Source organism: Macrobrachium nipponense, chromosome 27 (assembly GCF_015104395.2).
Source record: "Macrobrachium nipponense isolate FS-2020 chromosome 27, ASM1510439v2, whole genome shotgun sequence".
NCBI lineage: Eukaryota > Metazoa > Arthropoda > Malacostraca > Decapoda > Palaemonidae > Macrobrachium > Macrobrachium nipponense.
Genome location: NC_087216.1, coordinates 24,230,199 through 24,254,174, shown reverse-complemented (window position 1 = coordinate 24,254,174; position 23,976 = coordinate 24,230,199). Strand labels below are relative to the sequence as shown.

Here is a 23,976-nt window from a genome sequence, read left to right as displayed (position 1 = left end):
CCATTCTGAGGTTGCGTGTGTAATTGCCCTGGAATGAATTACACGTGACTTTTTGCCAAACTAATTAGGAAAATTACTAGTCTAAATCCGTTTCGTGAGTTTTAATCACATTTAGCATAGTAGTAATGCCAGCAAGGACGAAAATTAAATGAGTTTTTATATAGATACGTACGTATCTAGGTATGTTTTCCATTATATAAGTTTAATGAATGAATAAAAGTTGCGTACACGGCATTTTTAGTGCAAAGATTGCGCAACTCTTACGAAATCTATCGTAAGATTTCAAACATTAGCGTTTTTAGTACTATTAACCATCAAACTACGTACACCATGTTCGTAAACCGGCACGCGACATCTAAAAACATTCTTCGTGAGTAATATAATAAGTACGTGGAATGCTGTTTTAAACAATGAACATTCCTCCGGCCATGGCAATGATAGCTAGGTGCCAAAGCAAGGTGAACGCGATTGCAAGATTCATCGATCTGTCGTCAGGCGACGTAAACATAACAAATCACGAAGCGGTCGCAATGCCCACCGTTATCTGTAATGCAATAATTAAGACAAAAATAGTACGAAGTTACAGTGCAGTAATTGTATAGGAAATATATATAATTCAGTTCTATCAAAATCAGATACTTAAAGATTTTAGTAGTGTCTTACGTAACTAAACTTGGTGTATTTACCAAGAGAGAGAGAGGTTAGCAAAGGAGAGTTCCTACTACTGTGCGTGACCTCATTATCAATTCATACATTACAAACGTCGTATATAGATTTATATATATTTCCAGATTTAGCTGGCCTTATGCCGGCACGGTAAGTTAAGAGAGAGAGAGAGTGTCCAGCAAGAACGGTTCGTGCTGTTCGTGACATCAGTCTATTCATAAATCATTACGCCATAAATATATTTATTAACACTAAATTTGGCTGGCTCTATGTCAGCACGCCACGGTACCCATATGTGTGTGTTTGAGAGAGAGAGAGAGAGACTGATACCAGTAATTTAACGTTGGTCTACATATATATATATATATAAGCATGAAAAAATTTAAGCCATTTTAAAATGAGCATGAGAGGGAGAGAGAGAGAGAGAGAGACTGATACCAGTAATTTAACGTTGGTCTATATATATATATATATATATATATATATATATATATATATATATATATATATATATATATATATATATTATAGACCAACGTTAAATCACTGGTATCAGCCTCTCTCTCTCTCTCTCTCTCTCTCATGCTCATTTTAAAATGGCTTAAATTTTTTCATGCTTATATATATATATATATATATATATATATATATATATATATATGTGTGTGTGTGTGTAGACCAACGTTAAATCATTGGTATCATGGTATCAGTCTCTCTCTCTCTCTCTCTCTCTCTCTCTCTCTCTCTCAAACACACACATATGGGTACCGTGGCGTGCTGACATAGAGCCAGCCAAATTTAGTGTTAATAAATATATTTATGGCGGTAATGATTTATATATATATATAGTATATATATATATATATATATATATATATATATATATAGATATATATATAATATATATCTATATATATATATATATAAGCATGAAAAACTTAAGCCATTTTAAAATGTGTATGAGAGAGAGAGAGAGAGAGAGAGAGAGAGAGAGAGAGAGAGAGAGAGACTGAAACATACCATTGATTCAATGTTGGTCTGTATATATAAATATTTTTTAGCATGAAAAAATATTTTAAAGCCATTTTAAAATGTGCATATGTGTGTGAGAGAGAGAGAGAGAGAAACTGAAGCATATCAGGGATTTAACGATGGTCAATATATATGTTTTTAACGAAAAAAAATATTTTAAAGCCATTTTGAAATGTTATGAGAGAGAGACAGACAGACAGAGAGACAGAGCATACCAGGGATTTAACGTTGTTATATATATATATATATATATATATATATATATATATATATATATATATATATATATCTTAACATGAAAACAAAATTTGTAAGCCATTTTTATTTTAAAAGTTCATGTTGGCAAGAGAGAGAGAGAGAGAGAGAGAGAGAGAGAGAGAGAGAGAAAATGTGAATGAATGAATTTAAACGCCCCGCTGAGTGACGTCACCATGGTTATTTTCATTGGGGGGCCGAGGGGGTTGGTGGGCGGGGGGCGCAGCAAACGATAGATAGATGACAGTCGCCACCTATAAGAACGAAGGAGGACTGAGGAGGCCCTCAGTCCAGTCCATGCTGAGGAAGTGAACGCACGCACAAACTCCGCCGCCCGCCCTCCCCGCCGCGCAGGGACGTCCTTCTCTTCCTTCCTCGCCCCCTGGACGACGCTCAAAATCGAATCCTTCGGCGTTGTCCTTCGATGCAACGGCGTTGCCCCTGTGATAAAATAGACGAAGGGAAAATGAGGACTTAAAACTGTCCTATCTTTGTGGATATCGCCCTCTCCTTCCCACCCCCCGGCGCATTCCCGTAGGAAGAGGAAGGGGGTTCTTGTGTTTGTGTGTCTGTATATCTCCCCCCCCCCTCGTTACTCAGTCCAGCCCTGCCCCTATCCCTGTGTTCCCCCCCTCGCCCCCCTACGAATGTCAACATATCCGCAGTGCTAATTATTATCAAGTCCAGTCAGCTGTGAGAGATGTGTGTCTGCATCTATCTGGCGTTGCAGCCAGGGTAGAGAGATAGAGAGAGGGGAGACGGAGAGAAAAAGAGAGACGGGGAGAAAAAGATAAAGAGAGAGGCAGAGACAGACACAAAATGCCGCATTGTTCGCGAGTGACTCGTTTGTTGTTGGTTTGAGTTCGAGATTTACTATATTCCTTTTTACTTAGTAATGATGATGATACGTGAGATTATGGGTTTGGGGCTATATTACCTACGACCTACGTAGGCCTATTATATCGACGCAAGCGATTTTGACCCATAATCTTCCCCCCCCCCCCCATTCTACGTTTTGTTATTAAAGCTAATAAACTAATAATGGCCGCCTTGAACGTTCGTTCACGACGTATTATGCCGTCACCGTACTCGAATTGCCACCATAGGCCTATTACCACCATTTCAAAATCTGACCTAGGCTTATATAAAGGTCACGACCTTATTGATTGAGGAGCCAATAGCCTAAGCCTCGCCAAGGGTGAAAAGGCTGACTCGAGTCGGAGCCTAGGCCACAATTTCGAGACTCGAGTCGGAGCCTAGGCCTCATATTAAGACGAATCAGAACCTAGGCCTCATTTCTAGATTCAATTCAGAGCCTAGGCCTAAATTTTAGGACCCTAGGCTTGATTCGACTCGATTTCGGCTACCATGTGGCACTTCTTCCTTCTGGCACTGGCTCTGAGGTCCTGTGCGACCTCCTGGGCGCTGGAGAGGTCCGGGGAGGCCTCGTGCAACCGGACGAGGCAGGTCCTGACGGGCTCCTGGGGTGTCATCACCGACGGGCCGGGCAAGTACCCTGAGGCGTCCCACTGCCAGTGGCTCATCAAAGGTTGGTGCGATTTTAGTCGGTTTCGGTTCTCAGACCCATTTTCTCCTAACGTTAGATAATTGAATTCATTATTAGTTTCATTTTGTTTGTTATCTGTTCATAGGCCCGTTTTATTGTAAGGTTATTATTAATTTATATCCATTATTTTACTGAGATGGTTTATTTTAGGCCTACTGCCAGCTTAGCATTAAAAAAAACCATTTTATCGTACTTCCAGTATTCACTTGACATGCTCGCAAACGATGCATATGAAATTGCTGTTAATCCTGCATTTTATTACGGAGGTCCTTAGGAATTATTATTATTCCACCCAACTTAACATTCTGCGAAGGTTGAAAAAAAAATCAGGTTGACAGAGAAGTTCTTTTTGTTTTTATCAATATACAGTATGTTGCTTTATGTAGGACGCTAACCTAGCATCATACAAAATCAATACAAGGCCTGAAGTCCATAGAAGTTTAAAACTGGGTCACAGCCAGAGAAATGAGGTCAGAAAATGAAATTACTCTGCACAGGATTCACAGCCATATGTCTGCAAAAATGCAAGACTTTTTCAGAGAAATTCATGCACTTATCAGAATTCATGGCCATACATCTGTAAAAATGCAAAACTTTTTCAGAGAAATTCAACTAACTAGTATTGCACGTGTGTGTCAGAATTCACGGACATGCACAGCCAGGAAAAACTGAAGACTACTACCATGGCCTGGTTCCTGCCAGACTATTTTTTTGCTTATGTTTGTCTTTGTTTTTTATATTTACCGTCTATTGAACATATTAATAAAAAAAAAAAGAGGAAAACAAAAAATCATTCCAAATCTTTATCCCTTTAAAGTGAAGGGAAGGAAACTAACAGTTTGAATGAATTTATATTATGTTTGAAGACTTCCATGTGAATAAAAAAAAGGGGGGGATCTAATGTTGGCATGTAGGGGAAACATCTTTGCAGAGAGATGATATTAAATATATCTCCATTTTGGAATGAGAATGTATTTGACCTGTGGACATTTGTGCACTTGAAATTTTTTATTTTATTTTTTTATTTTTTAAGAATTTGTTAACCTCAGACCTAGGAGTATTGTTTTAATATGTTAAAGATTTTATTATTTTACTTGTTTTTATTATTTTTTGCTGGCAACCACAATACTATGAGATTGCTTTCTCCAGACTGATATGGGCTAATAATGTTTTTGAATGCAGCATTGTCCTGAATATTGGTCTGGTGATTTTGCATTGTTTTTTCTGTGCATGCATGAAAGCATTCATGCTTCAGCATAATTAAGCAGGTCTCTCAGCTGACGAGCATTAAGGTTAGCGATAAGATATGCAAGGTGACGTACAGCATAATGTATTTCACAACACTGAAATATTGTATGGTATTAGTTTTAGACTGTCATGATGTGCTTACCTTGGTGTGGAAGGACATCACTCCCTTTTTTAGGATCAGACATTTTGGTGAATACGTATAGGCATGTTATCATAGAGTAGTAGAGATAGATAAACTTAAGAGATATTGCAAATTACCTCACTGAAGTAAACATGTTTTGTGAAGAGGCAAATTTTCAAAGTAACACCATGAATTACACTTTTAAATCAGTGAAACCAACACGTAACCAGAATTATTTTTCACACATAAAGAAATGATTGTACAGTACTATTATAGAAATGTGCAGAACACATTTTCGAGCTAGTTTACTCCACCCAGATGAATAATAATTAATCATAATAATACACTAAAAAATTTATGCTATGCCATATACTGTACTTGGTAACCTCTTTTAAAACTCACCCTAACACCACATCATGTTTGCATTGCAATTATGCCAGTACAGGTAGATGGCAACTACCATAGTCTAATTCTAAGATGAAAACTAAATTAATGTGCATAGGTCAAGCCTGCTCATTTTGCCAATCCTTGATCCCTCTCCCCACACTTAGACTACTGTAATACATGCTAAATATGTTGAAAGAGAGTAAGAAGTAAATACATACTGGTACTGTATCCACAGTTTAACATCTTAACTCTATTTTGGTAAAGAGGAGAGTTCTCTATGATGTTTGAACATTTTTGCTCTGTGGATGTGTATGGAGTGGTCTTCACATCTGAAAGACTAAGCTTGTAACACATTAAGAATAAATGATGAAAAATAGGCTTGTCAAGATTAGCAAACCCATTACGTATTTTTCAAGACAATTAAAAAATAGTGGTTTTATTGTAGTGTCTTACCGAACAATTATAGAGCCGTGATTTCCACGAGCGGCAGGATACTAAATTCAAATTTAGCGCGTCGGCGTCGCCAACACTGGTGGTGATGACGTCATCTCCCTCCACTCGCGGGAGAACCAGGTACAACTGCCCAGGTGAATTCAATTCTTTTCCTGCCGGCGTCCGGTAAACATCGGTGGTCGGTGCGGTTGGATTTAACTTTGCTTCGCTTTTTTCTTGTGGATTTGATCTTCGGAATTGGTGAAGTACTCTTTTTTGGCGTTGTTGTTATTTTGCTTTTTATTTAGGCGTTGCCATGTCGGATTCTAGTCCGTCGGGAGTTAGGTTTTGCATCTCAGGATGTAAAACTAGATTATCCAAGCTAGAGTATGATTCTCACACTAAATGTGTTAAGTGTAGGGGACAGGTTTGTTCAGCAGATCGAACATGTAACGAGTGTAGTGATTGGACTGATTCTCAATGGAAGTTTTTTAGTTCATACTCGGAGAAATTAGCTAAAGACAGAATTAGAAAAGCAGCGCTTAGGGAAAGTAGACTTAGCTCTGCTTCGTCTTGCGATGCATCTGTTCCTTCTGTTTCTCCTCAAATTGTTATGTCTCCTTTAACTACACCTCCTATTCCTCCTACTAATCCCACTTCTCCGGCTTCCCGTGTAGTTTCTTCCGACACCATTGCCAGTCTGGAATCGAGGTTAGATCAGAAATTTTCGGTACTAGCGAATACGGTTTTGCAACTTGGTAATTCAGTTAAGACGTTTTTGGAGAAAGCGGCCTCAGGTAAGAGTGTAGTTGAGGGTGCGTCTGTCTGTCCTGACACGTCTCCTAGACAAAGGTCACTGTCCAGCTCCCCCGCACCGGGGAGAAGACATACCGGAAGTCAAGGGAGTCGATCGGGATTTGCCCACAGACAGGCGCCTCTCTTGTTGAGCCTGTTGCGCCTCAACAGGGCTCGGTTAAGCGTTGGAAAGGTGTTGCGGTCAGACGCCTTTCAAATGATTCAAGCGATTAGTCTCCGGTCGCACGGCGCTCTTGGCGAGATTCGCCCGTTTCGCGTCCCTTAAAGAGGCGTTCAGGCGCCGATTCTTCGCCTCCTCCAGTCAAGCGGTATAAGGAGCCTGAGAGTAGGGTTGCGCCTCGGCCGTTAGCGGCCCGTCGTCGCCTCAATCTGTGCCTTTTTCGGCTCCATCTACTAGTAGAGATTGTGGTTTTAGCGCTGTAGCTAGCAGTTCTAAGGGTGTTTCTTTAGGCGCTTTTTCGTCTGTTACGCCTGATGCGCCTGTTTCGCCTCAAATTTCGGCGGCTCCGAGCGAGGCCGCGAAGTAGTTTTTTCCGCCTCCTGCTGAACATTTAGGCTCTTCCAAGCCTACGTTAACTGTTTTTGATTCGTCTCTGGCGCCTTTGCGCAAGCAGTTAGAGATGTTAACCAAACTGGATGAATGAGTCCAAGGGTGGTTCGAAACCTTCAGATCCGGTTGTAGTTCCGTCTACTTCTTCGGCGGTATCGGAGAATGAAGAAGAAGTAGAGGAGGAGGATTCACATCACCTCTCGTGTTATTCACGTCTCCTTAGATTTCTTCTGGTATCTTATCCAGATTATTTTGAGAAAGCGGCTCCGCGCTCCCACTTCGACTTTTTTGATGAGGAGGAAAACTTCAGACCCTCTCCTCCCAAAACTTGTTCTATCTAAAGCGGTTAGACATTCGTTGAAAGAGACGGAGAAATGGATGTCTATGAAAAGAGACTTAGGGAAGGCTCTTTTTGCTTACCCTCCCTCTAAGTTGCTTCGTAAGAGGTATAGGTTTTATGTAACTGGGGAAGCTCCTTCTCTGGGAGTTTCTGCTTTCCTCCTCCCAGGGAGACTTCTCCAGTTTAATCGACTCCTCTAGAAGATCTGCTTTCGCCGCAGCGAAAGTTTTCTTTACAGCGCCTGAGTTGGACCACGTTGTAAAGAATCAATTTAAACTTTTGGAAGTCTTTAGCTTCCTTGATTGGACTATTGGCGCTTTAGCGGCCAAGATCGAAGACTGTCCTTCTCTTTCCCAGGAGTTAGCGGAGGATTGGATTGGTGTTCTGTCCTGTGCGGACAAATCCATTAGGGATGGATGTGATGAGTTAGCTTCGCCTCATCGCCTTTGGTACCCTTAAGAAAAGGCAACTTTGGTGCTCCTTTGCTTCTAAAAGGGTTACGTCCCAACAGAAGTCTGCTCTCTTGTTCGCTCCTTTTGTGAAAGATAACCTCTTTCCAGACGATGTAGTGTTGTCAATTTCGTCTGCGCTAGATAAGAAATCTACTTCGGATTTACTGGCACAGTCTACTAAGAGACCTAAAGCTCCTGTGGAGACTGTTCCTTCGGTTTCTCCTCTGGCCCAAGCGCCTTTTCGAGGGAGAAAACCCAAGCGCTTCTTTCGGCCGAAATCGAATTTGCGACCTCAGTCTAAGGCCTCGGCCAAGGTTAACAAACCTTCCAAATGAAAGCTCGGTTCTTCATGCACCAGTGGGAGCCAGGCTGGCTCTGTTTTGGGAGGAATGGGAAAACAGAGGAGCAGAAGCCTGGGTAGTGCAAGTACTCAAGTTCGGCTATCGTATTCCTCTCGTTTCACCTCCCTCGCTCTCACCTGTGCCAATTCCATTCCAGGCATACTCTCCGGGCTCAGACAAATTTCTGGCGCTAGCCGCAGAAGTGGAAGCGCTTGTTCTCAAGAAGCGATAGAACAGATAGAAGGGGATTTTCCTCCAGGCTTTTACAATCGCCTTTTTGTAGTTCCCAAGTCATCAGGGGGCTGGAGGCCGGTTTTGGATGTGAGCGCCCTGAACTTGCATGTCCAGAAAACAAAATTTCATATGGAGACCACTCGGTCGGTTCTGGAGTCCATCAGACAGGGGGATTGGATGGTCTCTCTGGACTGCAAGACGCTTATTTTCACATTCCGATACATCGCGAATCTCGGAAGTACCTGAGGTTCATGTTCGAAGGCAAGGTGTTTCAGTTTCGGGCGCTTTGCTTCGGACTAGCGACCGCTCCTCAAGTTTTCACCAGGGTTCTATCCCCGATAGGAAGCTGGCTACACATATTAGGAGTAAGAATCTCCCTCTATCTGGACGATTGGCTTCTCCGTCGGAATCAGAGAGTCGGTGCATGAAGGACCTTGGAACAACTCTGGATCTTGCCAGAAAGTTAGGAATTCTGGTCAACAAACAGAAGTCCCAGTTGGTTCCATCTCAGAGCATCCTTTATTTGGGGATGATTCTGAATGCTCAAGTTTTTCGGGCTTTTCTGTCCCCGAAGAGGGTTCAAGGCTGTCTGGAGACAGTTCAGGAGTTCTTGGACAAAAAGGTAAGTTCTGCCAATCAGTGGATGAGGCTCCTGGCAAATTGACGTCAGTGGAGAAATTTGTGACGTTGGGAAGACTGCACATGAGACCTCTGCAGTTTTTTCCTGAGAGCCTCTTGGTGCAGGAAGACACAACCAGACTCGATTACCTTTCCTGTCACAGATCAAATAAAAGAGGACCTAAGGTGGTGGCTCTCTCGAGCAAGGTTGGAAGAAGGGTTAGATTTACGACCCATCCTCCCGAACCTACAGTTCTTTCCAACGCATCGGACACAGGTTGGGGAGCCCTACTGGGAAATCAACGGACTTCAGGAGCTTGGTCGGAGAAGGAGAAGAAGTTCCCACATAAATGTAAAGGAACTGTTAGCAATTTTCTTAGGGCTCAGACAGTTTCGGAGCTTAGTAGAAGGCCGAGTAGTGGCAGTGCATTCCGACAACTCCACGGCTCTCTCGTACGTGCGGAAACAGGGGGGAGACTCAGTCTTTCTCTCTGTACGAAGTAGCCAAGGATCTCTCCTGTGGTCAAACGAAGCGAAGGTTCAGCTAGTCCCGAGATTTGTTCCGGGAAAGATGAACGTCCTGGCGGACGAGTTTAAAGTCGTCAACAGCAAGTGTTACCTCTGGAGTGGACTTTGGACAACAAGATTTGTCAGAAACTTTGGCGCCTTTGGGGACGACCGTCAATAGACCTGTTCGCGACATCGAGGAACACCGTCTTCCTCTCTTTTGTTCTCCAGTCCCAGATCCTCTAGCTTGGTCGGTGGACGCAATGCTGTTGGATTGGTCGGGTCTGGAGCTTTATGCCATTCCCCATCCGTTCCGGTCTAATTAAGAGAGGTGGGCTGAACAAGTTCATGTCGCACCAGCAACGTCAACGTCTAACGTTAATCGCTCCCTTTTGGCCCAGGAAAGAGTGGTTCCCGGACCTTCTCCAGTTGTTAGTAGACTTCCCCAGACTTCTTCCTCCAGAGAAGTGGCTTCTCAAACAACCTCACTTCAAGAGGTTCCACCAAAACTTGTCCGCTCTAGCTCTGACAGGGTTCAGACTGTCCGGAATCTTGTCAGAGCGAAAGGATTTTCAAGAAGAGCTGCAGAAGCTATCGCTCGTTGTAGGAGAGAGTCTTCTAACAAACTCTATCAAGGGAAGTGGAGAATCTTCAGAGAGTGGTGTAGAAGTGCTAAAGTCTCTACTTCTGCGACCTCTTTAAACAGAAATAGCAGATTTTCTTCTATTTCTAGGAACTCTAAGAAACTGGCTCCTTCGACGATCAGAGGATATAGAGCCATGCTCTCTTCGGTTTTTCGACATCGAGGTTTGGATATTTCCTCCAATTCAGATCTGTCGGACCTCATTAGGTCTTTCGAAACCACTAAGCTCCCGCAAGATACAGTGGCTTGGAACTTAGATGTGGTGCTTAAGTTCCTCATTGGGGCCACGTTTGAGCCTTTGAAGTCGGCTTCACTCAGGAACTTGACTAAGAAGGCACTCTTTCTTATTGCACTAGCTTCTGCTAAGCGTGTCAGCGAATTGCACGCTATAGAACAAAAGAGTCGGTTTCTCTCAAGGCAATGCTGTATTTTCGGTATCTTTGACCTTTCTAGCCAAAAATGAGATTCCTTCTAATCCTTGGCCGAGGAGTTTTGTGGTAAGGAACTTATCTGATTTGGTTGGACATGAGGAGGAAGAAAGGCTCTTATGTCCAGTCAGGGCTATTAAGCAGTATCTGTTTGCCACTAAGGGTATCAGAGGACAATCTTCTAAGCTCTGGACCTCGGTTCAAAATCCCTCTCGTCCTCTTTCTAAGAATGCTATATCGTTCTTTATTAGAGAGCTTATCAGGGAAGCTCACTCGCAGTCCGAGAACGACAATCTTTCCGTTCTGAGAAGTTAAAGCTCACGAGGTTAGAGCAGTGGCAACTTCTTTAGCATTCAGAAAGAATTTATCTTTAGCTTCGATTCTTCAGAGCACGTTCTGGAGATCGAATTCGGTTTTTGCGAGTCATTATCTCAAAGAGATAGAAACGGTTTTCGAGAATTGTAAAACGTTAGGTCCGGTGGCGGTTTCTGGCATGGTGTTGGGAGAAACGGCACAGGGGTCGTCACCTCTATGCTAACTTTTCACCTTGAATAGGTTGTCGAGTTCAAGGGAAGCTGGGGGTACTGAGTACCTGGGATACTCACCAGTCTGTTAGGTCAGATTTTACAATGGTTGGGTATATATGTTTTTAAATCTGGTGTTGGTGACAAATGTTTTGTATGATTGAATTTCTGGTCTTAGCCCAGGGCAAGGGCAATCTTTGTTGTTACTATCCTCCGTCAGTCAGCCTTGACTCGCTTGAACTACGGAAGGATTCCACTCCTGTAGAGGCTAACTTTGGTCAAATTCCAATTCCTCTACAATAGTAAGAAGAGCACCGACCAGAGGCAGTAACAGTCTGCTGTAGCTCTCTTACAAGGTAAGGTACAACAGACACCTTGAGTGTTTACTGGTATTGCAATAAATGTAACCATTTAAAAATACTAGTGGTCCACTGAATCCCACCTTCCCATAAATGTGTAATCAGCTCTATAATTGTTCGGTAAGACACTACAATAAAAATGAAATTTTCATTATTAAAATGAAGTTTTATTGTATACTTACCGAACAATTATGATTATACCCACCCTCCTCCCCTTAGGTGGACGGACGGGCAGAAAGAATTGGATTCACCTGGGCAGTTGTACCTGGTTCTCCCGCGAGTGGAGGGAGATGACGTCATCACCACCAGTGTTGGCGACGCCGACGCGCTAAATTTGAATTTAGTATCCTGCCGCTCGTGGAAATCACGGCTCTATAATTGTTCGGTAAGTATACAATAAAACTTCATTTTAATAATGAAAATTTAATGTTCCTGGAAATGCTCTGTATTTTTTTTCACATGCATTTGGGAACTATTTTACTGTGATTTTACAAGACGGTACAGTATTTTATTATAATTATCTTGAAGGCAGTATTCATGTTACCAGCAGTTATAAACTTTTTCCATAACAGGATCTGGAAAGCCACAATGGGAGATAGACATTTTGAAAGGAAGGTTAAGTGGTGCTGGTAAAGACATTTTAATTTTTGAGAATCCTGGAGTGTAAAACAATTACTATGAAAATTTACTTCCGAGTAGGAGCATAAAAGTAAGGTACTATTGGGAACCAGCTCGCGTACGTGACTGTCACTAGAATTAATGACTGTTAAGGGGGTAGTTCATAACTGCACACCAGTGCGTACAGGTCTTTGTCTTGTGAAATGTTTCCCATGGATTATCTGGGGGATTCTTGTACAGTGGTACCTCGAGATACGAAATTAATCCGTTCCGAGACTGCCTTCGTATCTTGGAACACATTTTACATGTAAAATGGCTAATCCGTTCCAAGCCCTCCAAAAACACCTCAGTAAATTATATTTCCAGGCCTAAAACACATGTTCTAGGGTTACGACGGAAGAAATATGACTCCAAAAAGGCAAAATACTGTACATACTTGAGTAATATTCAACTGCATATAATGTTCAACCCCATTTTTTACTGCATATATTAGGATTTTAGCTTATGTACCCTTAGCAATAAGCCTAGCCTATGTTAGCGGTTTGCTACTGAGCCTAGTCTATGATTCTGACATCTAAACCTAAGAGCTAAAAGCTTAGAATATGCCAATAAAATGTATAAATAATCAGTATGTACTCATTTCAAATAATTATTAATTAATCATTAACTATAATACACAAAAAAACAAAAAACAAACCTTCCAATCGATTGTTTACATTCTCAGCTCTTACCCGTCTTACGAGTATCGAACGAGCGCCAAGCAATCATTTTTCCTAGCACACAGTAAGCCATAAATTGTCATTAGTATCTCTCTTCAACTAATGAAACCACCAAACAGTATAATAACCATTCATTTCTATTCTTTATTCTATCTTTACCTAACGGAGATAACCTAAGTTACTGACAGCTATAATGAAACATACGTAATACGTATACGTAACGTAATAATAAAACAGAAGAAGAATTCTAAAAAATGCGTATTTGTTGGCGGTCTGATTTATTTTATATTTTATGATATCTAATTCACATTTTTTTTATTAAATGTATTGCATGTACACATTTCAAATAATTATTAAGTAACCATTAACTATAATAAACAAACAAAAAAAAAACGCTTCCAAACGTCCTGTTTACATCCAGCACTTACAAGTATCGAACGATCGCCAAGCAATCACTTTTACACAGTAACGCCATAAATTTTCATTATCTCTCTTCAACTACTGAAACTACCAAACAGTATAATAACCATTCATTTTTATGCATTCCACTTACCTGTCAGATATATACTTAGCTATAGACTCCGTCGTCCCCGATAGAAATTCGAATTTCGCGGCACACTCTACAGGTAGGTCAGGTGATCTACCGCCCCGCCGCTGGTGGCGGGAATAGGAATCATTCCCGTTTCTAAGACAGATTTTCTCTATCGGCCGTGACAGCAACATTGTTGTTGTTACTCCTGATTTGATTTTCGTATTTTTCATCGCTATTGATCTTCTAAGCGGTTATTTTGGTGACGTATTGGATCTTTGGTTTGGCATACTCTTTCGTGGACTGTTTTTTGGACTTGGTTTTGGATATTTCTCATGATGTCGGATTCTAGCTTTACGGTTAGAAGACAGTGTGTAAATGAGGGATGCATGGTGAGGATACCGAAAGCTTCGGTAGAACCCTCACGACAGTTTGTAAGGGGGATAGAAGGAATGAATGTTCAATTTCTAACACCGTGATGAATGTGTAAACTATGAATGAGGAAGAATGGAAGAATTTAAATTCATATTTAAGGAAATTAGATATGGATAGGGCTAGGAAGGCTTCCTCCAGAAGCGTAAGTAGGTCTCGCTCTAACGAGCCCTATTAAATTAACACCTAACCCTAAACCTCTATCTTCTTCCTCTAGTACTAAGACTGCAAATCCGGCAACGGAAATTGCAGATCTTAAAGCTGCGCTACAAAGGATGGAACGTCAAAATGCTGACGTTGAAAGGTAAGCACAGTGATAGTGAATTAAGTGTCCCCTAGTGCAGTGGAGGGTGCGTCTGATCGGCTCTGTCTCGCTCCCAGGCCTAGACCTCTTCCAAGCTCACAGGCCCAGAGGAGAAGGAATGTCGAAAGCCTTACGGAGGTTACGGAGAATCCCCACCGATCAGGCGTCCCCTCGGCAGATTCTGTGACGACCCGAACTGCCAAGGATCGCTATCGAAAAAGCATCCTAAAGAAGTGTTTTTCTTCGTCAGATTCTTCACCGAATGTAAGGGGATGGAGTTCTGATGAAACTGTCACGCCCCTTAAAGAGAAGTTGGAAGGCTCCTACTTTGGATTCAAGCCCTGAGCTTTTCTCCGATCTATCACCTTGTGAGAAGAAGAAAAGGAGATTGGTTCCTAAACGGAAATCGGAGTTTCCTTCCGCTTCGAGACATTCCTCACCTGAATCAGGGAAGGAAAAAGAGAGTGCGGCTGCAAAAATTATCCTAAATGTGCAGGAGCAACTTTCAGCCTTAGTAGGAGTTTTTACTAAGGAAACTCCCAGGAGAAAGGACTCTTTCCTTCCTATAAAGAAGACGAAGGGAAAGAAAGAAGAAACGGAAGTTTCGGCTTATACTCGGAGGAGTATGAAGAATGCGCCAAAAACGCCAACCTGGCGCAATGCGCCAGATGCGCCAGATGAGTTTGAGACTCCATACGAGTCAGAAGAGCAGAAGCGCCATATGCGCCAGAAGAGCCAGCCTGGCGAAATGCGCCAGAAGCGCCAGAGGCGCCAGATGCGCCAGATGCGCCAGAGGCGCCAGATGCGCCAGATGCGCCAGAAGCGCCGGAAGCGCCACCCTGCCGAAATGCGCCAGAAGCGCCAGCTTGGCGCAAGGAATCACGAGCGTCAACCCGGCGCAATGAGCCACAAGTGACAAATAAGAGACGGACTTCTTCCAAAAGACAATTAAGCCAGGAAGATTTGTTTGGCTTTCGGAAGGATAAACCTTTACCTGACAAGGACTCTAGTTGTCGCACAAGCGGCCGTATTCCTTGTCAGGAAATAGGTCGTTCCGGAGAAAGCGATAAGAGAGGACATCCTTCGTCTGACAGAGGAGAAAGGTGTCGCACAAGCGGCCATCGCTCTTGCCAGGAGAAGGATAAGGTCGTTTTGCAGGATCAACCTATCTCTCGTAGGGACGCAAGTTATCGCACAAGCGGTCGTCGTTCTTGCGAGAGTGGGGTGGATGTTGCAAGAGGCCAGTCTCCTACTGGAAGTAAACAATCCTCTTCGGAATTGGATTTGGAAGAGATTTCGGACTCTGAAAATCACTCGGCTCCGGGTTTGTCAGATTACAAGACGCTGGCAGCCCTCTTACTTCAAGAGTTTGGGGACTCTTTAAGCCCTACTGCTCCTCCTTCTCCAAGGTCCTTGTTTACAAGCACGAAGGTCCCGAAACAATCATCTTTTATTAAAATGAAGCCAACCATTTCCATGAACAAGGCTCTCCGATTCGTAGGAAATTGGTTGGAATCCAAGGAGAAGGCGGGGAAGACAGTCTTTACCTGCCCTCCTTCCAGACTATCAGGGAAGAAGGGAATTTGGTACGAGACGGGCAAACCACGGGGTCTAGCTCTCCCGTTCACTGCCGAAGCAGATTTTTCGAATCTGGTAGATTCGTCTAGGAGACAAGCCTTGTCATCAGCAAAGATCACATGGGGGACTTCTGAGATGGACCATCTCCTCAAGGGATTGTTTAATGTCTTAGAAGTTTTTAACTTCTTAGACTGGTCCCTTGGGGTGTTGGCCAAAAAGACACAAGAGGAGGAATCTCTTAGTCCAGAAGTCCTTCATAGTGTTCTTTCCTGTATGGACAAGGCGGTTCAGGATGGATCAGGAGAGGTGGCCTCGCTGTTTGGTACTGGTATTCTGAAGAAGAGAGTCTTATTTAGCTCTTTTCTGACGAAAGCAGTTACTCCTACTCAGAGGTCATCTCTTCTGTATGCTCCTCTGTCGGACCAATTGTTTCCTTCAAAATCTTGTAAAAGATATTTCTCATTCTTTGACAGAAAAGGCCACACAAGATCTGTTGGCCCAATCTGCAAAGAAATCGAGGACTTCGGGTCCTATTAAGAGAGAGACTCGGGCTCCTCAACAGCCCTTTCGAGGAAGTACCTCGGCCAGACCCTCTTTTAAGAAGAGAGGAGTGCAGAAGAGAGGTAGGCCTTCCTTCAGACCTATCAAGAGAGCTAAATGAGACAACAGTCCTTCAAGCACCGGTAGGAGCCAGACTTCGGAAATTTTCCGAAGAATGGGCTCGGAGACAGGCAGAAATTTGGTTCCCTTTCCGTGGTAACAAAGGGATATATGATCCCATTTCGAGACAGACCTCCCTTGACTACGAACCCGAGGGAACTGTCAGCCCAATACAGGGACCCTGCCAAGAAAGAAGAAGCATTATTGCAACTGGTAGAACAGATGTTGCAAAAGGAGGCCATCGAAGTGGTTTCGGGATCCGCATTCCCGAGGATTCTACAACCGTCTTTTTCTGGTTCCGAAATCCTCGGGAGGGTGGAGACCGGTCCTGGATGTGAGCGCATTGAACCGATTTGTGGAGAACACAAAGTTCTCTATGGAACATCAAAATCGGTTCTTGCGGCTCTTCGTCCAGGAGATGGATGGTCTCTTAGATCTACAAGATGCATACTTTCATGTCCCCCTGCATCCATCATCGAAGAAATATCTCCGATTCATGATGCAGGGGAAAGTATACCAATTCAGAGCCCTATGCTTCGGCCTTTCAACGGCCCCTCAAGTGTTCACGAGGCTAATGATGAACGTTGCGAGATGGCTACATCTAGAGGGGAAATATATCCCTTTATCTGGACGATTGGCTAATAAGAGCAAAATCGGAAATTCAGTGCTTGAAGGACTTGGAGAAGACTTTGAACTTGACAAAATCTTTGGGACTGCTCGTGAACCTCGAGAAATCACAATTGATCCCCAGACAGAACATAGTCTATCTGGGGATACAGATGGATTCTCGGGGTTTTCGGGCGTTTCCATCTCAAGACAGAATTACTCGAGGCTTAGAAAAGATCTCGAACTTCTTAGGGAAAGAACGGACCTCGGCGAGGAATGGCTAGTCTGCTGGGCACCCTTTCCTCGTTAGAGCAGTTCATTTCCCTGGGAAGATTAAATCTCAGACCTCTGCAATTTTATCTAAAGAGGATGTGGAGTCAAAAGACAGGAGACTTGTCAGACATTTTTCCCATCCAACAGGGGATAAAATCAGACCTAAAGTGGTGGTTAACCCCATTAACAAGGAACGAAGGGGTGTCCCTCTTGATTCGGAACCCTCACCGAGTGTTGTTTTCCGATGCCTCGGAAACAGGTTGGGGAAGCAACACTGGTCCAAAGGAAGTAGCAGGGGTTTGGACCAGACAACAAACTACTCTGCACATCAATGCGAAGGAACTCCTGGCAATTCATCTAGCCCTGGAATACTTCGAAGCGGAAGTCAGAGAGGCGGTAGTTCAAGTCAATTCCGACACACCACAGCTCTGGCTTACATCCGGAATCAAGGGGGCACTCACTCTTTCTCTCTGACGAAATAGCGAGAGCTCTATTAACCTGGACAGAGGAACGGGGCATTATTCTGCGTACAAGGTTTGTGGCCAAGGAGTAAAAAAACCTAAGGGCAGACAGATTGAGCAGAAAGAACCAGGTTCTCCCGACAGAGTGGATGCTCACTCAGAAGTCTGCAGACAAATATGGTCACTCTGGGGAGACCCCAGATCGACCTGTTTGCCACGTTCCTCTCCAGGAAAATAGACAACTTCTGCTCGCTAGAAGAAGATCCCAGAGCCACAGCGATCGATGCCTTCCTCATGGATTGGTCAGGCATAGATGCATACGCCTTTCCCCCATTCAAATTGCTGGGGGAAGTAGTAAGAAAATTTGTGGCATCGGAAGGAATGAGAATGACTCTAATTGCTCCCTTTTGGCCTTCCCGAATCTGGTTCACAGAGGTACTGGAATGGACGGTGGACTTCCCCAGATCTCTACCAGACAGGACAGATCTGCTCAGACAACCCCACTTCGAGAGGTTCCACAAAAACATCCAAAGTCTCTCCCTGACTGCCTTTCGACTATCGAAAGACTGGTCAGAGCGAGAGGCTTTTCAAAGAAAGTGGCAACTTCAATTGCTAGAGCCCGCAGAGCCTCTACCCTGCGGGTCTACCAATCGAAGTGGGAAGTTTTCCGTAGATGGTGTAGGTCGAAGAAGCTGTCCTCTTCCAGTACCTCTGTAACCGAAATCGCGGATTTTCTCCTCTTCTTAAGAGAAGAATCCAAATTGGCCGTATCAACTATTAAGGGATATAGGAGCATGCTCTCAGCTGTTTTTAGAAACAGAGGGCTGAATCTCGAGAATAATAAAGATCTTCATGATCTCATCAGGTCTTTCGAGACTAAGAAATTGAGATCATCGATTTCCCCCGAGTTGGAACCTGGACGTTGTCCTAAAGTTCTTGATGTCGGACAGGTTCGAACCTATAGATAAAATCTCATTCAGAGATCTTACTAGCAAATGCATATTCCTGTTGGCTCTAGCAACTGCTAAGAGGATCAGTGAATTGCATGCTTTGGACTCTCGGGTGGGATTTAGAAAAGACTCGGTTGTCATTTCTTTCCAGGATCTTTTCCTAGCGAAGAATGAGAACCCTTCTAAACCTTGGCCTAGAAGTTTCGAAGTCAAGGGACTCTCTTCTCTGGTAGGAAGAGAGTTGGATCGGTCCCTTTGCCCAGTCAGGACCTTAAAATTTTATTAGAAAAGAAGACACAGCTTCAGGGATGTCGACAAGGTCTTTGGTGTTCGGTAAGAAACCCAATAGACCGATGTCAAAGAACGCACTGGCATTCTTTGTCAGAAATGTAATTACCGAAGCTCATAGGAATTGCCAAGAGAACTCTTTAAAGCTGCTGAGAGTGAAAGCTCACGAAGTACGGGCTGTGGCAACTTCCCTTTCTTTTACGAAGAATATGTCCATGAGAAACATTTTAGCAGCAACTTACTGGAGGTGCAATTCAGTATTTGCATCCCACTATTTAAAGGATGTTAGAATAACATACGATAAATGTTTCGCTCTTGGACCTTATGTATCAGCGGATACTATGCTGGGAAATGGAGCAGACGCTGATCCTTAAATTTGTTTTTAATATTTTTAATAATTAGTTTTAATATTGTTTTTGAGTTGTGGGTTGCTTGAAAGGATGTTCGGGGATGACTCCTTTCAATCGTAGTACTAACCCCAATAAGGATCAGGTGATCGGGATTAGTGTCGTGCTCTATGATCATGCCAATAGGCAAGGTGTTTTGTCATGTAGTGGATAGGACCCCATTGACAAAGATCCTAAGGTTCTGAAGCGTAAGTGGGTAAGACCCCTGTAACAGACCATCAAGAACTCTTAGCATGAGGTCACTACCTCGCTGAGGCTCTTGAAGCGATACGGGCTCCTAGGCAGTAGCCATGAAGTCTTTCGCTAACACAGGTAGGAATCAAGGTTTTTAATTTTATTACCTACAACATATGTTGTTTCCTGTCTATTTCAGTAGATTAGCTGTCTCTTACCCTCCGCCAAAGGTGCCAATCAGCTAAGTATATATCTGACAGGTAAGTGGAATGCATAAAAATGTTATTGTCATGATACAATAAAGTTTTATGCATACTTACCTGGCAGATATATACGGTGTTATGGCCCACCCGACCTCCCCTCAGGAGACAGGTGGAAGAGAAAATCTGTCTTAGAAAACGGGAATGATTCCTATTCCCGCCCCCACCAGCGTCGGGGGCGGTAGATCACCTGACCTACCTGTAGAGTGTGCCGCGAAATTCGAATTTCTATCGGGGACGACGGAGTCTATAGCTAAGTATATATCTGCCAGGTAAGTATGCATAAAACTTTTATTGTATCATGACAATAATTTCATATTCTTTATTCTATCTTTATCTAATGTTCTTTTTTTTTTATTAGATGTATTGCATGAATACTAAGTTTTTCAATTTACAGCAACCTTTCACCAGTAGAATACTTAAAGCACAAGGGGTAGATGCTGACCAATAGGAGAGCAGGACCTTATGGGGTGACCAGCATCAGGAACCAATGGGAGAGCGGGAGGATGGTGGCGAGTTTACTCAGTTGGCGGCGCGGGAGTTTTAAAATTGTTCTCGGTGGTCCGGGCGAATCTCGGGACTTTATAGCAACAACCTTTCGTATCTTGAAAACTTTTCGTATGTAGAGCAGTAAAATTTTTCGTATTGGCTTTCGTAACTTGGATTTTTCGTAAGTTGAGCCTTTCGTATCTCGAGGTACTACTGTATATTTAGATATTACATGGGTAACCCATACACATATTACCCATGGCTACTTGGTAAGTAGTAAATCCCATTCCTTAAACAGTATTATATTACAGTAGTAGGACTACATATATGGTCTCTGTGATGGGGTATTTGCAGGGCAAATACCCCCTTTTGGGTGGTTTTGAATTATGAGATAAGAATATTAACCATTTTATTATTCCATCCTACCTACTTCTGGAGGAATGATCTGTTTTTAAATAATTCAAGTGGTATTGATGAAATCATGGATACTGATATGTACAATATTTGAGGTATGAGATGTGAAATTGCTCGAAATGAGAAATTTCGGAAGTTTCCTGTGCATTGCATTTTACTTTATTGTTGGAAATGAAAATATGAACTAAATCATTTATAACAAGATTAGAAAATGCTGAACTATAAAAAATAAGTCAAGATTTTGCAAGATGGCTATGTTTTACTTTTGTCAGTTTTTATGAACAGTAGAGGGTACCAAAGAAAAAAGAAATGTGTGGTATGCGCTGTCAATATAACTGAATGGCCTGACAAGAAGGTATTAGAAAACCTGCCTCACCCATTAAATTATGTATAGGATTTTTTTTTCTACTGTTAGCCTACTGTATTATGACTTGTGTGTGGTATAAGCATATCTCTTTTGTTATTTTCAGTCTGCAGCTCTGTGTATAATTACTTACTAAACTAAATAAAACTCATATCCCAAGGCACCACAAGATAATGCTGGATATGCTTAACATATAAATGGGCACTAGGTATTTGATGACATGGAGAAAATACTTTTATTATACTTTTTATTTTAAGTTAGTATTAAGGATTGTTTTTAATTAACTTATATTTTAAGGTAGTATTAAGGATTGTTTTTAATTAACTTTTTTTTTTTTTCAGCATCCTCGCCTGGCCAGTTTATAACACTAAACATCACAAGTATTCAGAGTGAATGTTCGTACGACCACATTTATGTATACGATGGCAAACATATGAATCGCTTATGCTTGGGATGTTTCTCTGGTAGAACAGTCCCACCCTTGTAACTGCTAAATCGGGGTTCATGCTTATCCTCCTGTACTCTGACACAAATTATGCATTGGATGGATTTGTTGCAGAATATTCCGTTACCGGTATGTACACAGGTTGTGCACAGAATTATTAATTTAATTAGATTTGTATGTACTGTCTATAGTCTTCACACAGGGCTTTTACATATATTCATGAATTTGTTTTGTTACAAACACGTAGGCATGTTCATTGCTTTAGTATAGGAAGTGAGGTTTGGAGAAGAGTATTCAGAGATTGGGGCACTGAATTTCTAATGCCTTTGGAATCAAACAGGTTTTAGGCAGGTAACTGGTGCCATCTATTGCTATAGAGAACCAGAACCAGGCTTTATTCAATCAATTTGCCCCATGTACAGCCATGTAGACATTTGATTCCTTTTAGTCTTTTGGATATGTCCAGTTTATCATAGTGAAGCTTGCTGTGTGTCTGTGCTATCTCCATTGAGATGAAACTTGGGGCTAAAGGTAGTAAGATAAAATAACGATTAAGTGATTAGGGCATGGCTAGCTAAGGATAAGAAACTATAGGTGCAGTTTGAGATAAAAATAAATTTGTAAGAAGTGGCATGGTAAACAATATGATAATTTGGTATTTAATAAGATTCTTATGTAGGAAATAAACAAAAAAGTTAATGAAAGACCAATTAGTAAACTTGACTAATTGGGACCGGAACATAGAATACATACTGTAAATGAGGTGAGAGAGAAAATCCCTGTAGTTCTTTAAAACTTGACAACCAGAAGGGAACTACTTCCATAGGAGTGAATGAATTCTTAGAATTCAGTGTCCCCTTTCCAAACAGGTTTTGTTGCACACCCCTAGGCAGATTCTGTGAAGGCCAGAAGCTGTGTTGGGCTATCTTTATCCCTCTTTTGATGGAAATAGAGGGGATTACTGGGATGGAAGTTGGAACTCTTATCTCCCTGCCTGCTGCATCCATAGTGACACCTTGTCTTTGAGAAGCCTTAATCCTGTGACTACGTATTCTGCTAACCTAATAATGGTCAGCATTGTAAACAGCAGCAGAAACTAATGAGGGCATTGTACTTTTTTGGCAGATCATTAATCAATATAAATTAGTAAGCTATATGGAATGGAGAACTATGAAAAAATGTTTTAATGTATATTGTGTAAATATATCAGAAAATACTTTACAGCTTAATGATATGGAGTGTACTGAGTAAAAAAAGTGGCATAGAAATAAGAACTAGAAATCAGGATATAAAATATTTGAGGTTATGTACCTCTCAGTGGTTTACCAGGCAAACAAGTGTCATCGGAAAGCAACATTTGTTCCGATACGTATACAAACCCTCGTTCCTTTAACAATAGGAAGGTACTTAGCGGCAGCTGAACCGGTCGTAAGCTTCGAACAAGGGGGTTCGGTAGTTAACTACTTGTCCGGCAGTTGGCGGTCAGCTCGACTGTGAGGAGAGGAGTCACTTTGCTTTCGGCTGCGTAGATGGATGGACATGTTGCTCACCTCTGCCCGCTTCTTGTCGTATGCTTTGTTTGCTTCACTGCGTGAAGGCTTTTTTCATGCCCTTTTACTGTGTGTATTTGTGCAAGGATATACGTAAGTACATGTGTTTTTGTATACAATACAGTGAATTGTGTGATTTTTGAGATTTGAAATGGAATCCCAAGAGCCGGAGAGACCCCCTCGCCCCCCCTTCAGCCGCAGATTGTGCCCTGGTGTGGAGGGCCGTAAGTGTGGGGCCTTTCGATTATCTGTTGAGGTTGACCCTCATGAGTTTTGTACTCTGTGTAGAGGGCGGGAATGCTCTTGCACCGAGACATGTGATGTATGTGTTTTTTGGTCGGAGGAGCAGTGGGAACGCTATGGGGGGAGGAAGAAGCCGCGTAAGCCGGCCAAGGAGTTGTTGGAGGGTTCTCCGGCTACGTCATTGGTTACGGACACGTCTTCGTCCTTTCTCCCTCCATCTCAGCTCCCTCGTATGGCTCCTTCCCCTTCGGAGGAGGTTTCTCGCTCCTTCTCCTCTCTCGATCAGTCGAGCATGGAGAGGGTGGGCAAGATACCCCAACATCCAGTTGTACTTGGGGTCCTCCATTCGCTTGGGGTAGGAACTGTCCCCCCCCCCCCCCCCCCCCCCCCCCCGGGCGAGGGGAGGACCCCCACAAACTCACCTGACTTTTCCTTCCTCAGATCTGCTTGCCACGGGTGACGATCTCAGATGGGCCTGGTACTCGCTGGGGCTTCGAGGGACACAGACGGTTCAGGGGCTGCTGAGTCACCTGGTGAGAGGGTCCATGCCAGTAATCCATGGCCCGACCACCAAGACTACCACAACGGTGTCCACGCCTGGCTACGCTGCTCCACCGCACCTGGTGTACACCCAGCACGTAGCCACGGTGACCCGACAGCTGCTGTGCAGGCGCCGCTGCCGGAGGTTATGA

General features: G+C 42.9%; 1 protein-coding gene across 1 annotated transcript in view; it reads left to right on the top strand.

Annotated features, from left to right (window-relative positions):
• The first annotated feature begins 3,023 nt into the window (after positions 1 to 3,023).
• LOC135200930 (multiple epidermal growth factor-like domains protein 8) overlaps positions 3,024 to 23,976 on the top strand; it is a 141,498-nt gene continuing 120,545 nt past the window's right edge. The window contains 3 exon segments of the mRNA XM_064229708.1: positions 3,024 to 3,502; positions 21,388 to 21,525; positions 21,528 to 21,620. Of these exon segments, the coding sequence (XP_064085778.1) occupies positions 3,322 to 3,502; positions 21,388 to 21,525; positions 21,528 to 21,620 (412 nt within the window). The 5' untranslated portion in view covers positions 3,024 to 3,321.